Raw genomic sequence first — 16332 nt, 5'->3', positions numbered from 1 at the left:
AAGTTAGAAGTGGAAGGTGAAAGGGAGTGTGGTTGTTTTGGTGATGTTTGGTGTTCTCTTCTTTTTCAAGCTTAAGGTCGCAATGGTTCTGGTTGGGAAATGGTACTATGGTAAACATAGCCTTACAATGACAAAATGGCACCTGACTTTGGATCCAACGAAGGAGTTGAACAGGCTAGCTTTGGTATGGATCAAACTCTTGGGCCTCCCCTTGGAGTATTGAGATGAAAGGGTCCTCAAGTTGATTGGGAACCCCTTTGGGTATTTCATTGTTGCGGATTTGGTTACCCTTCAGAAGTTTAGGCTGGTGTTTGTGAGATTCAGTATAAATGTAGCAATTGGTGCAACACTACTTGAGTCCATAGTGTTGAGTTCTAAGTGGTGAAAGAAGATTCAACGTATAGTTTATGAGAATGTGGGGTTGTCTTGCCATAATTGTTCAATTTTTGGACATGTTTTTGTGGACTGTAAGAAGAATAGTAAGCCTTATGGGATTGAAGGAGAGAAGTTGAAGGAGAAAGAATTAGTGGTCCCACCTAAGGAGAAGGTGGAAGAGAAAGTTGGAGAGGGGAACAAAGGACTCTGCAACTTTGGAGATTCTTGAGAGGAGTAATGAGGAGACAAATAGGTTTCTCACTAGTTCATAGGGGGAGGGACTTTAGCTTGAGGTTCCCCCTAAGCTCATTGAGAGGCCTCTAGAGGTGGAAGGGCCTTTAGGTGAGGAGGAGGAAGGAGAGATTGTTGACATTAAGGGAGGTGACCCTTTCCCCTTCCTATAAGGAATTAAGGATCTTCTAAAAAAACCCATGCGAAAGAAGGTGATTGAGGAGGTTTGTAGGGAGTTACAGGAAAGGTGCAAGGAGATTAAGAAAGACAAAAGGATTGAATTGGTTGATAAAGAAGTGATATGTATGCTTAGTTGGAGTGAGGAATCCAACCTAGAAGCCAAGCTGGAGGATTAAGAGATTTCTTTTGCTTCAGCCTATGCCACCCCTCCGGGATTAGATGAAGGAATATGGAAAACCCAAAGAAGACATACTAGAGTGTCAAAAAAATAGGAGGTAGGAAAGGAGATGAAACTAGATATGGGGAAGACGACGAAGCATGACAGAAGGATGAAGAAGATGGCAAGGGAGGTGGCCAGTAGCAGGCAAGCAACCCTAGAGGCTATGACCAAGGATAGGAAATGATTGTCCTATATTGAAATATAAGGGGGTTGAATAGCCCTCAGAAGTAGTTTGCGCTTAAACAACAGTTGAATAATACTAGGATAGATATTTTACTGATTCAGAAAGTTAAAATGTCCTTGGAAATTCTAGATAATATTGCAAGTTATATTTGTTCGAGGGCTAGTTATTGTTCTAGTGAAGTAGAGGGAGCTAAAAGAGGAGTGGTCATCTTTTGGAACCCTAGTGCGGGGAAAGGGAGGTTGATTCATAGTTCTAAGTACTACCTTATTATTATGCATAAGAAGGATGAGGAGATCTGGAATATCATTTTAGAAAATGCGTTGAGGATTGGTGGAATATAAATATTGAGGGTACTGTTAAGTTCAAGCTCTCAACAAAGTTGGATAATGTGAGAAGGAATGTAAATCCTTGGAACAAGAGATGCTTTGGTGATATTTTTAAGATCAAGAAGGAGATGGAAGATAAGTTGGAGAATCTCCAAAAGGAGATGGGGATTGGTTCAGCCTCAGATGATATGATTATTAAAGATGAAAATTGTAGGAGGGTGTGGAAAGACACTATGAATAGGGAGGAAATATTCTAGAAACAAAGATCGAGAATCATGTGGTTGAAGTTAGGGGACAGGAAGACAATGTTCTTCCACAGGTCTACCTCTAAACATAAAAGGAGAAGTACAATTGACTCTGTGATGGATAACCACAACAACAAATTGACTAAGATGGAGGAGATTCTTAATTGGGTGAGTAGTTACTTCCAAAATTCTTACAAGGAGGAGCATAGGGCATACAATGTAAGGGAGGACAAGAAGTGGCTAATTGATGCCATTTCTAATGTGTTATTGGCAGAGGAGAATATTGTTCTTTCTCATCAGGTCACAGAGGAAGAAGTGTGTAGGGTTGTTTTCTCAATGAAGGCCTATAAATCTCCAGCTCCTAATGGCTTCCTTCCAACACTTTTGGGATGTAATAAAAGTGGACGTGGTTAGAGTTGTGAGATATTTCTTTAGGAATGGGAAGATGCTTAAAAGAAGTAATAGAACGTTTATCATTCTGGCCTCGAAAGTAAAGGACCTAGTGGCTTTCTCTGACTTCAGACCTATTAGCTTATGCAATACAATCTATAAGATCTTGGTGAATTGCCTAAAGCCGTTGCTTCACAAATTCATAAATAAATCTCATAATGGGTTTGTCCTAGGTCACCAAATCTTGGATGCTTATATTACTACCCATGAGATGCTTCACTCGATGGAGAAGAGTGGTAACCTAGGTATGGCTTTGAAGCTAGATATTTCAAAAGCTTATGATAGGGTCAGCTAATCCTTCCTGTATGAAGTCATGGAGAAGATAGGCTTCAACCATAAAGTTATTAAAATCATCAAGACTATGATTGAGACTGTGAACTACTTGGTGCTTGTGAATGGTTCACCCTGGGGGAACTTTAATGTGGAAAGAGGCCTCATGCAAGTGGGGCATAGTTCTCCCTATATGTTTATCATGGTTGTTGAACTGCTAGGAAGAGCATTCTTGAAGATGGCAGAAAGGGGAGAGATTAAAGGTATTAAACTAGCCACCTCCCTCTTGGTGGAGATTATACAACAATTTGTGGATGATACTTTCCTAAGTGGAGATTCTTTGGTTATTGAAGCTATAGCCTGGAAACATGTCTTGGAGATCTATGTTGTGAATGTTGCCCAAAAGATTAATCTAGATAAAAGCAAGGTGTTCTTCTTGAATACAGAGTCTGATATTCAAAGGAGGGTGTTTATTATTATGAGTTGCAATACAACCTTCCTACCTAATACTTATCTAGTGCTCCTACTAACTGTTAAGGAGGTAAGTAATCAATTTTGGAATACTATTCTTGAAAGTATGTAGAAGAAATTAATTGGATGGAAGGGTAAACTCTTGAGTAATGTAGGGAAGCTCCAACTTCTAACGTCCTCCCTACATGGTATACCTATTTACTTCCTTTCCCTATTTGAAATCACTAAGGCTATGGCTGAGAAACTAGAGAGAATCCAAAGAAACTTCCTGTGGTCAGGGGTGATGGGAGGAAAAGAACCACCTGAACTTGGTGAGTTGGGATACTATGTGTAAACTGAAGAGTAAAGGTGGTTTAGGAATCAGAATGATTGTACTTGAATAATCCTCTCCTTGCTAATGTCTAATGGAAACTTGTGAAGAATGAGGCTAGTTGGTGTAGAATCCCCAAAGCTAAGTATATAGGGAATATGAATTACATCTATGGTCTCTAGGAGAATGATGTGCCTATGGGGTTCAGGATTTGGGTTAATATCATCAAAAATAGAAGTCTGCTTAGAGAAGGTGTGAGATGACTAGTGGGTAAGGGTAGTCAAATGAGATTCTAGGAGGATACTTGGTTGGTTGGTAAACCGCTTGTTCGTTCAAAGTTTGGTGCCCTAAAAGACTATATCCAACAAATGATGAGAAATAAGGTGATGGACTATATTGGGGCTGGCAGGTTGTGGAGAAAGATTCAATTGCCTCTAGGTTATCTAGATGGGGGGAGTTTGGTGGAGGAGCTAGAGGAGTTGCTCAAAGGATACAAAATTCTAGGGGTAGCTCAGGAGGATACTTTCATTTGGAAGGCTACTTCCTAGGGAATTATCTATTAGTTCAACTTATAAGATGATATTTGAGAAGGATATGAAGCCTAATTGTTGGCAGAAGATCTGGCTCAGTCATCTGATTTCGAAAGTCAACATCTTCTAGTGGGTCACTATGCATGGGATGATTCTAACAATTGACAACCTTAGAAAAGGGGCTTCCAAATACCTAGTAGATGTTATCTCTGTAAGGAGGAGGAAGAAAGTATTCCCCACTTCTTCTTGAATTATAGCTTTTCGAAAAATATTTGGGGAAGATTACTTTAGGAACTAGAGGTGGAGTGGGTTTTCAACAAGGGGATGGAAAAATTTGCTGAGAATTGGCAAAGCCCGTTCAACCACACCCTTCTCGTCCAAATGCGGAATGTGATCCCCCCATGTCTATTGGGGCATTTGGAAGGAGAGAAATAATAGAGTCTTCAAAAATGAAGAAAGAAGTGAGGAGATTGTATTTGGATTGACTGTCAAGATGATAGTGGATAACATGCAAACTTGTAAGTGGCGAAGGTCGTCGTCTCTCCCTACTCTAGATAAATAGAGGATTGCCAAGAATTGGAAGCTTGACGAAGGATTCATGGAGGTTGATAATTCAAATCAATTAGCTAGAGAAAGGACAAGATGGTGCCCTCCGAAGGATAGTTGGGTTAAACTAAACTTTGATGGTGCAGCAAGAAGGGATGGATCGACTGGAGGGGGTATGGTAAGGGATAGCAATGGTAGAATGTTGTTGGCTTACGCAAGTAATTTAGGTAAGGCTTCTAATAACGTTGCAAAGGCTATGGCTCTCCTTTGGGGCTTGAAGCTGACAATTGGAGTGAGATGGGAGAATGTGATGATTGAAGAAGACTCAAAGGTTATCATAGATACAATGAAGGGGAATGTGGAAGCGGGTTGGGCAATTAGAAGGGTGATTGAAGAAGTATGGCATTTATTAATGATCGTGAAGCATTATGATCTGTAGCATTTTTACTGGGAAGGGAATGCGGTGGCAAACTTGATGGTGGCAATGGGTTTGAGAATGCATGGTTTACATTGTTGGAGAGAGATATGAGCATTACCAAATTTGGTATTACCTTTGATGAATAAAGACAACAACCCATGATTGGGTCTACGTGGAATGGTTTTATTGATAATGGTGACAACTTAGTGTTGAATTGACTAATGGGGCCAGGTCACCATAGACAGATGGCAAGAATCTATGAAAAGGGTACTCCTAATTATAAAGACGTGAAGTTCAAGAGGGAAAGAAAATCAAAGGACGATTCAGGTGTATTTTTTTATTATTTCCCTTATTATGAGTTTGTACTGGACGTCGAGTAATAATTCAAATTTCCAAATGGCATCAATTTTTTGTTGACGATGAGACAAAGTGGAAAAGGGGTAGTGACAACTTGCACGTGGTAACTAGATCGAGAAAAGACATAGGTATTCATGACATTAAAGACATTTATGGGTTTTATTTTGTGCAACTTCTTTTTTCGCATAAGTGTGTAATTTCAGAATTTGTCCCTGGCCTCAAATTCTAAACTGTGTGAGTAGTGTTGCAAAGAATACTAAAATGGGGGGCAACCTACTGTGTATTGAACCGTCAAAGATTGAGGGCAATGCTCGAAAACCCCGTACTTGGTACATGTTAAAGGAGGGGGGTCTAGTCTTGTTCATGGAGGCGATGAATGGTTATGATGAAAGTTGTTTGTTTCAATTTATGAATTTTTGGGAGGACAAAAGGGTGACGGTGAATGGCATCACATTCCAAGTGTCTGAGGAAGTTATTGCTTTGGCAACGGGCCCTACACTGAAGGGTAGAAAATGGCGAAAAGTGACAAAAGTTGTAGATGAGGATAGTCTGTGTTGCTTCTTCCAAGAGAGTGAGGATCCCATTCGCCATCATGGTGGGTTTCTAAGGGAAAAGCTTCAAGAGCCCTGGAATGAGGTATTTTTGGTGCTAATGAAGTATCTAACTCTCAAAGGGAGGTACAAAATTTGCTATTACTATCATTTTCCCCTCCTAAACTATTTTAGGCATCTTAATAACCTTTCCATTCCTTTCTTTTTGTTGCATGAGTTGGTTGATACTATTGTGGATGTGAAGGAAAAAATGAAAAAATGTGCTAATTACACTATCCTTCACCAAGGTTTAATGTTTTGCCTATACCATTTTCATTTGGACCTATTACCTCCTAGAATTGTGGAGGTTGATATCCTGCTATTCATAACCCCCATCCCTTTCAAGTCTCTCTGAGAATTACTGGACCCACCCCCCAAGCCTCGCCTAGCGGGTCCCCTAAGGAGAGAAAGAAGACTCCACCTGGTAAAAAGGTGAATTTGGAGAAAGGGAAAGAGAAGGAACTGGTGGATTTTGAAGAGGAAGAGAAGGTAGAAGGAGGTTTGGGAAACTGGCAAAATCAAATGTTAAACGAAAAATGAGAACTGCCTTGCAAGATGAGGATGAGTCAAGTTCTGATGATACCCCCCTCCCCCGTCCTCCAGCAACGAATGAAACAAAAGACGCTAAATTACAAAGGGGGAAAGAAAGACGATAGGGATATGGAGGTCGAGGTTTCAAATTCTTCTACATCAAGCTTAAGAGGGGAGGAAAAGGAGGTGACTCACATCTTTGGGTCTCTCACGATGAATACAATGGACCTCATGCAAGATCAATTCCTATAAACGATGGAAAAGCCCCCCTCTCCTATGACAATGTCCTCCCTAACTCAGGTGGCCCTATTGGAAAAATTACTTCTAAGTTTTGCAAGTTGATAGTGTGTGTAGGGAGATAGACAAGTTGGGAGACAAATTGGAGGAAATGATCGAGGCCCTAAATTTGGGGCTAAAGGAGCTGAGAGACAAAAGTGCAGGTCCTAAAGGATAGTTTTGACCTATTGTCAAAGTTCACTATCAAGGTGACTCATGCGACGACTACTACCCTACATTTGCTGAAGAACATCCAGGAGGAGGACCTGAACCAAGACACCAAGTTATTGTTCAAGTTCTTGGCGAAAGATTGGGCAAGCATCCTCCTCAAAGGAAAACTAAGGGAAAGCCTAATTAGTGCCTTGTTGCTTTATGGTTTTGTGTTTCTAGTTTTGCTGGTAAATGGACTTGATCAAGTTTAAAGCTATGATAACTTTGTTTAAAAACTCTTTACTTTTTAGTAGTTTGTTACAAGTTATCTTAGTAGGATGTTTGTTAGATTCTTATTAAGTAAAACAAGTTTTAATGAGTGCCTGAAACCCAACAACAAACAAAATAAAACCGACTTAAAGTCGGCATGAAGTTGTTAGTAGGATGCCTATTAGTTTCTTTGCTTATTTGTATGTTGGTAGGACGCTTCTAGTGTGTTGTTTTTGGTGTTTTAAGCTATGTTAGGGGGTGATCCTTTTTGTGGATGGTAATATGTTGGTAGTCTTCCAATTTGTTTTGTAAGGTGGTAATATGCTAGTAGCCTGCCAATTTGTTTTTTTAAGGACCAACCCCCTTGTTTTGACTACTTAATATTTCAAAAAAAAAAAGTAAAAATGTCATCAAATATTAAATCTTTTTACAAGCCAATTTTTTTGAATTTAGGATATCTATATTGAAAGTTATTTTGAAGTCATTCAAAATTTTCCAAAACCAATAATAGCCGATTGGCAATAGTGGAAGTCTCGATGTGGAAGTCTCGATGTTGTATTCCCCCTTAGTTATTGGATTCTCACCTTAGTATTCATATTGTATCCCCCAAATTATCGTGTTCCCACTCAACTATTCAAGTGGCATTCCCCCTTTCCCCTTACTTCAGGACTCTCACCCAACCCCATAATTTCCTTTGAATAAGTGCCTTACCAATACTCAAAATAAAATATAGTGTCTCGTGTAGCTTGTTATAATGAAAGTATCAAAATGTTACAATCATGTTTCCTATATAGCTTGTCATAGTGAAAGTATTTGTGTTGTATTACCACCATAGGAACAACAGCCTAAGGGTATATATCCATGCAGCGAGCTACCTCACTTGAATTAGCAAACATCAACTAACTTCTTAGAAGGAGCAATTTGTAGAGTAGTGATCCCATCCTTTTATTCAAAACTTATTAGTTCCTAAATTCAATTTGTAGAGTAGTGACCCCATCCTTTTATTCGAAACTTATCAATTCCTTAATTGAATAAAACTTATCAATTCCATAGTATAATTCTTAAATTGAATTTTTTTTCCCAAAAATATACTGAAGCATAATCCCAAAAATACAATGAAGCAACCACATAAGGACATATTTACAAAGTTGCTTCAAAAAATTAGAAGCCCCTTCTATAAAATCACACAGCCTAAATTATCTTACCACTCCCCTACAAATTTAAGATAGCCCCTCGTGTAATCATGAATCCATACTCCAGAAAATTAGTTCCACACCCGTGCTGACGTGTTTCTCAAATGTGATTAACGGTGAGAAAACTATTCGCTATTGCCGACTCGATTCCGTTATAAGCTTTTTCTGCTCCCAGCTGTTGCCATTTAACTAGCATGTGCATCAATACTCGTCACACACTTGAAACTCAGAGTTAAGTTACTATGTTTCAATTAAAGTTAATTAAAGAATTATCATTCAGGAAAACATCTGCCACGGTAGCTAATTAAGAAAATTTGAAAAATAAACTGCTATTGATAATCGCCTATACTCTGAACATCGGAAAGGAGTTCAGGCAAGTGAATTAATGAGCGATATACCGCATACGCTCTCCATCTTAAAACTCATACCAACTAAACAACTGCTTGCCTAATAAATTAATAGATCAACCCGCTGTATATTAAGGGGTTTTGCCAAGATCATAATTCTGAATACATAAATTTAATAACAATAAATCAGCCCATTGTGTAAGATGGGGTTGGCAAGTTGATCACGGTGCTCTTGACTTTCGTCATCATTGAAATGCTGTTAGTGATTCCCTGAGAACCAATGCCACTGTCTCTTAATCCCTGCAAAGAGACAACTTAAACGGTTACATAAACTTCTAAATTTAGGCCAACAAAAAAAAAAAGATCAAAGTCATCTACAGCCCTCAGATTGAAGTAACCAACGTATCATTAGTTTCAAACATGCCTGGAATGGAAAGTGATCTGGCCCACGTGCAGGCGCAGAGTTGATTTGAACTGTTCCAGTTTCCATAGCATCGCTAATCATCATTGCTTTGTTGATGTCTCTTGTGAATATGCATCCCTACATTAAAAAATTTCACAATTATAAGAAACAATGAATTTGATGATGATGATGATAATCACAGAAAATCCCATCGTTGATCACGTCGAAGGAATTAGGAATCAACTGAAAAGATACCTGAAGTCCAAAATTGCTCGCATTGCAGTGATGAATGCCTTCCTCAACGGAGTTGATCCTGATAACGGGCAGCACAGGGCCAAATGGCTCTTCCCAAGCAAGTCTCATGTCGGGTCTGACGTGGTCCACTAACAGAGGCCAGATAAGATTGCCCTCTCTCTTGTACTCCTGTTTTGCAATGCCATAAAACTACATTCAGCTTCTATTAACCAACCAACAGTTGCTGCCCACTTTACCCAAACACAAATTAGTTGACTCAAACTTCCATTATCCATATATGTTTGTTTTTTAAAAATTCAGGACAGTTTGTGTAGGAAATCAAGCTTGAGATTGCGCATGGAAAGATACTTTAAATACTAACGTAACTCATCCAACTTTTTCTTAAGGAAGAATAAGCCACTAATATTGAAACAAAATGTCAATAAAGCTTTGAATGGGTTGGTTATTGTGATCAAAACGAAGCTTCGCTAATGTTTTAGGCTGCTCCTAGGACTCTTGCATCTTTTCCGGATGACAGATCAGAAATGGTAACCCTAGATGTCAACAGAGTCTGATAGGCCAAGAATAGTGGTCCAGATCGGCAATGCAATTGCTCATTAAAAAGTAATAGCTCAAATGCTGATAGCACAATTTTCCCTTGGATCTTTTGAGTTCCATAATCAAATTTGTCAAATTATTTTACTACCATGGATCTATAACGAAAGAGAGAAGATTGAACCTGACAAAATGTAGCTCCTTTTTGTTTGGCATCCATAACCAGACCTTCAATATAATTAGCAGAGGATTCTGTGACGACAGGTGTGATATCACAGTTTTCTTCCGGTGGGCCAACTGTCATCTTTGCAACTTTGGCTTTCACCTTCTCTACGAGGGTATCGGCCACGGATTCCATTACAAGAACTACCTTTACTGCAGTACACCTCTGGCCACTGTGAGAAAACAGAATACAATGTCAGTCTGATAAGAAAGAGGAGGATACCTCATCACTACGCAGATCAATAGAGATGTTACCTGTATGAAAAGCCCCCTTTCACAACATTGGCTGCGGCTAGGTCAATATCTGCATCCTCGAGTATAATACAAGCATCTTTTCCACCAAGTTCCATCTGTAGGGGAACCATGCCTGCCTTTTTTGAAATTGCAATACCAGTATCTCCTCCCGTAAAACTGAAAAATGCATAGAGAAAGGTAATCAGTGATCGAATAAAATACAAGCTATCAAGATTATTATCAGTGTACTGATGCATTTTACAACATGGTCCAGAGACTTTATCAGGATAAGCGTTACACATATCGGCTGTTACCAGTATACCTGATGCAATTTACACCAGGGTGCATTGTAAGAAAGTCCCCAATTTCAGATCCTTTCCCTGTAACGCAACTGATGAGGCCCTTGGGAAATCCAGCCAAATGAAAACAGTGCACCATGTGTAAGGCTGCTACTGCTCCCTGAACAATACATCAGATTCACCCATTTAGACTTTGGAATGTTACAAACCCCTTTAGCAGAACAAATTCAATTTGATTTATGTGCAGGTTAAACAAATTAAATTTGATTTTTGTGCAACTTATTCAACAGCACCAGTTAATTGAGAGCCCTTGTTGTCTCTCAAGTTAGACTTTACAAGATCTAACACGTTGATATGCTCAGAGCTATTTTCATTAAGTACTCCAGCAAATATAAATGTTATCCACTAACTTGAACCTATAAGTGCTTTGCCTAGACCAGTGTGTGTGTTTGTAAAGTATTGAATTGTACCAATGTTTGAAACCCCATTATTGCACCCTGTTTCAAGTAAAGAAGAATGTACCACAAATGGAGGTACAGTAGCATTAATTACCTGTGTTGGTGGTTTCAAGACAACTGAGTTTCCAGCAATTAGAGCAGGGGCAATTTTAGAGACAGCCAGATTTACGGGGTAATTGAATGGCGGAATAGCTAGAACGACACCAAGAGGGATCTGCAATAAACAAAGGCCTTGGGTCATAAACATTGCCAACTGCGAAAGCAGAAATATTAAGTACAAATCAACACTCTGTCATTACTACAACGACTATTTCATGTAAAAGTCATCAGAATCTTAGCAACTCCCTTGATGGCTGGGTGAAAATGTTTATACCTTGGAGGAAAGACATAATTTATTTCTATCATTTCCAGGGAAGCTATCTGAGACAAGAAATTTGCCTTCACCAAGAATTCTAACGCCCTCCTCAGCACAGTAAGAAACCAGGTCTCCTGACCTGACAACCTACAAGAACCAAATAAACCACACCCGTATGACAATTGAAACTTATCTCAAACACAATACCATCTCCAAACAACAATATATAATGGAGAACATGACGTTCAAAAGCCAACCTCTGTAACCGCATCTTTAGCAGGCTTGGCAATCTCCTTGACAAGGCATTCGGCTATGGGATTTTTGTGTTCCTTTAGTAATACAGCAGCACGATGCAACAGCTCTGCACGCTTCCAAAGTGGAGTCTTTGCCCATGCCTTCTGAGCTACTTTAGAAGTCTCCATAATCTTATTCACTTCTTCCTGTGTACAAGCTGCGAAAAACAAATCATCAGCTCATTATTCTGACCAGGACATGCCAATAACAATAATCATCACAGCAGACACCAGCAGAAAATGATTGACCATCTTGTTTGGATAAATGACTCCAAAAAAGAAAACACGCTCCCATTAAATCATGTAATCCCACATGTATTCAGGCAAGTATTTATAGATAGTTATGGTAACAGCTCTTATTTTTGGGACTAGCTTATAATGGCCTGTTCCCTTCCTGTTTGACTAATGGAGACTTTAAGCCCAAAAGCAACAGCCGTTCAGACATTTTGAATAATGCAAAGGCCTGTAATAACAATAGCAACCCACAGTTGATATCACTTATGCGAAGTAACAATCAAAAGACCAAATGCTTTGCTTAGACCTGACATATTAAAAGTAAGCTTTGAACAAATTGCTACGCCTAGACCTTAAATATTAAAAGAAAGTTTCGAACATAAACATACTGCTAGGGGAAAGGACCCAGTACTTGAATGGGCTCCAATGGTTGCAAAAGGAGTTGTTGACTTGATACATATGGACTTATTGTCCAATTTTTATGACAACATTGCACCAATAGTTGTGATTTTAAAGTTGTCAGTACAATGATGACTGCCCAAAATTGAATGAAATGGACCTTAGTTGTAAAAAGCAACCAATGATGTGATGCCACATCAGCTGTGCAAGTATAGGTTACAAAATATTTGGGTTATTTTGGACAGCTTGGCAAAAAGTATGGTGATGTGGACTTGTCTGCTTACTGCTTAGTTATAAAGCAGACGACTCACTAAGACTCACTAAGTAAACTGCTGTAAAAAATTGGGAGCAATTTGAAATTTCCATGCAAGATTTTCATAAATGCAAGTTAGGGTGTTCAAGTATTGGGTCCCCTAGGATTTTGATAAGCTCAAAGTTAGGTGTTCAAGTACTGGGTCCTCACCCCTACCACAAAAAATTTGACAATCAGAATGCAGAAACTAATGAATCTCAAATGTAACACATCAGAAAATACACATTCAACATCCGTACTAAAGACAGAACCACTCCCATAAATCGAGAAAAGGGAAGAAAAAAATCAGCCATAATAACTTGCACCAAGGAATAGAAATGCTTCGAAAGCAAACAAAATCTATATATACATCATTAAAAACAAGCAAATCATCCCTGTGCATCACAAGACTACCACAATCTTAGAAATTTTCCAAGATCAACAACCCCAAATTTTACTGGAATTTCAAATATATCCATGAAACACACAAAAACACTTTCATTCCTCACTTATATGTTATATTCCATGGACCAATCACCCCATTTTCAAGCAGATTGCTCTTGCACTTAAGAGTATGCTCTAGTGCTAAGTTAGTAATGTCATTTCCCTTGGACCAGCCAGCAGTGGAATCTCAGACCTCCAATTAGAATCCTCGATCTTTACAGTTTGGAGCCTGTAAGTGGCGTTTAATTTGAAGTTTGGGGTGTTAATCCAACATAAAATCACAAAACTATTAATTTTAAGATCTACACTAGTGTTCTCAAATTTAATAGAACACCTTTCAAAACTCTGGTACACAATATTTCAACATTTAAACGAAAATGCTTCGGAGAGAGAAAAAGCAATGAACACAACACAAAATTGAAATCAATTATCGCTTCAGAACTCAAAGCTAAAAAATACCAAAAAGCCATGGACTTGGATGGGCTCAAGTAGGTCAAGCATCAATGCTCTAGCAAAGAAGGCCTGGAACGAAATTGGATTGAAAAATGATGAATTATTAGAAATTAACAAAATCCAGTTTCATGACTATGGCATATGATAGATTTAAGAAGGGAAATAACCCTTGAAAGGTAAGGGTAAGATACTAAGATACTCCTGTTCGTGGTGAGCTCGACCCAAGATATACTCCTCGATTGAGATGAATTCAAGTAAAAAGATTCATTTACCCTTTGCATTGTACTAACTCTCTGTTGCGATGTCCGATCTACAAGTTACCTATGGTGAACTTGATCAAAAAAGAAAATCACAAACAAGGACCTAACAAATTCAAAATAAGGTTTTTTCTTCGTCTTATGCTAAGGATCACGAGAGTGTCCTAAACGTTGCTCTTTCATTAACTTTTAACCTCCAGCCAACCCTGACACATGGTGGAACAGAATTACCAAATAACTGAAGACATGAGCTGCACGCCAAACAACATGCCTAACAAACAAGGAGGAACCGAGGAACTCAATCAGAAGTCCAAATCCCAGACAAGGTGAAACTTGCTCCAACGAGAGGCTTCCTTTTCCGAAAGACCGTGAAACTGAGGCCCGCGACATTCATTTTTCATAAATTTGTTAAAAGTGATAACCTAACGAGAAAGCACTCTAACGACATTTCAGAACCTTGAAGATCTAAATTCAGCAAGCAAAGACAAACCAATTCAAACAAACAAAATCTCCTAACATGCAAAATTCCGCCATTCAAAGACAAGATTTCCAAGAAAAGAAGCTAAACAATTCCTCCAACTCGAGTAAAACCAACCTTGAACTTTGTAGTGAGGCTTTCTGGTTGTAGGATTTATAATTGCCACCGATTTCCCTGATGCAGACTTCCTCCACTCCCCATCAAAGTAATACTTGAACACATCTCCTTCCAGCAGCTCGCAAAACGCACCGGTGCCAGCCATGGATGTTAAATCGAAACCCTAATTTAGCAGCAGCTGGAGGACAAGAAGTTCTCTCTGGTAAATCTCGCACACAAATACTCCAAATGCTGGATGTCGTAGAGCTATAAATAGAAGGAAATTCGCGCAAAGCCACACCCACCACAAACGTCTGTGCTGACTTGTGACAGCCGTAGCACGTGGCGTCCTACCAACGAATGATCATCCCAAATTCACGCGTGTGGACAGGAATTCCCCGCTCCTCACCCTTTTCAGTTTTTCAATAATAATTATTAATTTGGGGAGAGGGAAGGTGAGGTCCACCAACTCAAGAATATTCCTGCTAAAAGAATATGCAGCTAGCAAAAGTAGTTGCCTCTAGTCAATGACCTAACCAACCCTCCTTACTCTTTCTCAAAACAATAAGATTAGTTGAAAATTTATTATAAAATTTATTATATTTTTTTAATTGTTTTTGTGTGATAGAGAGATAATTTAATGGTTCATGGTGTTTCAAATTATTAAAAATTATTATGCAATTTCTTATCATATCAAGTGTATACAAGTATTAGATTAATTAAACAATATTTTTGGGTTCCAGAATCAAACATATAATGAGACAATAGGGAATATATATATCAGAAGACACTTTGAAATTATCACTCTCTAACTCTTGCATTACTTTATTTTTTGATGTTTGAATTCATATGCAACTTAACTACTTTATAGTTCAGATGAATGGCTATGTTTTAAATTACCACTTTACCAATTTAGGATGTTCAAATTAAGCTATAATGATTGTCATGGTATAGACACACCTCTTCCAAAATCTGAGACATTTTTATTGCAACAAAGTTACACGTAAATATGGTTGAGAGCCAAACATTTAAAAGAAACTTCCCTCCTTAGAGTTAAACTTTGTATTGAACAACTTGACCTAAAAAATATAAGTTTAAAAGGTTGTGTACTAATTGAAAACATAAGTTATCTAAAGTTAGCTATAATAATATATTGTGGCATATACACACCTCTTCTAAAATTTAAGATCATTTATGCTATATTTGACACCAAAATCTTAGGTGAAGTTCTTAGATTGAGAGCCAAACATTAACTAGCAGCCTCTTTTCTTAGAGTCAAACCTTACATTCAACAACTACTTGATCTAAAAAGTGTAAGTTCAAAAGACAAGAAATTGCTTTTTTTAATCAAAGATACGCATTATTAAAAAAATAATATTATAAAATACAATTACTCAAATTTGAAAGATAAAATGTATAGTTTATTTTAAAATTAATTTATATATTATATACTCATCAATTTATTTTAATCTTGCGCGGCGTTGCTGTTGCATGCCCTAAAATCAAAATTTCCATTATAAAATTCTATTCGTTTTTCTTGTTGTAGGTAAACATGCACGTGAGAAGTTAAGAGGTTTTCTAAAAACAGAGAACCACGCTATTTTGGAGCCTCACCTAACTTTGTGGAGTCCGCTTAACGGTCCTTCATTTATTGACCATTGCTTTCTTGCTTATTTATTTATTTTTAATATTTCCTCCCTCAAAAAACATGTTGTAGGCGAGATATCGTGTTCAATCAGCTAACAGTCAAAACGCTGGAGCTCTATTCCCATTAAATTATTTTATGGGCGTTATGAATACATTGGTCTCCTCGTAGTTTTCAGACTTTATTGTTACTTTTTCTACTGCATTTAGTGCACGTGGGTGGGTGAAAAGCTCCACCGTCTATATAGGTATCTAAAATAAACAAATATAAATTTGAAGTCAGAATTCATTTTTTAACTGAATAAAGAAAGTTAATTAATAGTAGCAATAAGAGGTTTGGGTTCTAGTGTTGTGGAGGGCAGATACTATGATTAAAAAACTGAGTGCTAAAGATTTATTTGGAATAGTTTCCTATAAAATAGGAGTTCTTGTTCTTGAGCTATTTCATATGGAAATGGGTGGGAGATACTATGATTAAAAAATGGAGTGCTTAAAGATTTATTTGGAATAGT

The 16332-nt window shown here is 38.1% G+C and overlaps 1 protein-coding gene across 1 annotated transcript; it reads right to left on the bottom strand.

Annotated features, from left to right (window-relative positions):
• Window positions 1-8427: 8427 nt before the first annotated feature.
• On the bottom strand, window positions 8428-14420 carry ALDH11A3 (aldehyde dehydrogenase 11A3). The gene is made up of 10 exons (XM_089807877.1): window positions 14198-14420; window positions 11488-11681; window positions 11249-11377; window positions 10970-11089; window positions 10441-10577; window positions 10140-10295; window positions 9847-10057; window positions 9129-9296; window positions 8895-9011; window positions 8428-8770 (listed from the first exon to the last, which is right to left on the bottom strand). The coding sequence occupies exons 1-10, from the start codon at window positions 14340-14342 to the stop codon at window positions 8657-8659; spliced, it is 1491 nt and encodes a 496-aa protein (XP_089664003.1). The 5' UTR covers window positions 14343-14420; the 3' UTR covers window positions 8428-8656.
• Between the last annotated feature and the right edge of the window lie 1912 nt (window positions 14421-16332).

Source organism: Cupressus sempervirens, chromosome 10 (assembly GCF_028749045.1).
Source record: "Cupressus sempervirens isolate cs-2001-9-10 chromosome 10, ASM2874904v1, whole genome shotgun sequence".
Lineage (NCBI taxonomy): Eukaryota > Viridiplantae > Streptophyta > Pinopsida > Cupressales > Cupressaceae > Cupressus > Cupressus sempervirens.
Note: the sequence above shows the minus strand (reverse complement) of the source record. Positions and strands in the feature narration are given on the sequence as shown.

Coding starts and splice junctions, on each gene's coding strand:
- ALDH11A3 (XM_089807877.1), bottom strand. CDS start 14,342: ATGGCTGGCACCGGTGCGTTTTGCGAGCTGCTGGAAGGAGATGTGTTC. Junction 9,012..9,128: donor CGAGCAATTTTGGACTTCAG/GTATCTTTTCAG, acceptor TTTTTAATGTAG/GGATGCATATTCACAAGAGA. Junction 8,771..8,894: donor CAGATCACTTTCCATTCCAG/GCATGTTTGAAA, acceptor GTCTCTTTGCAG/GGATTAAGAGACAGTGGCAT.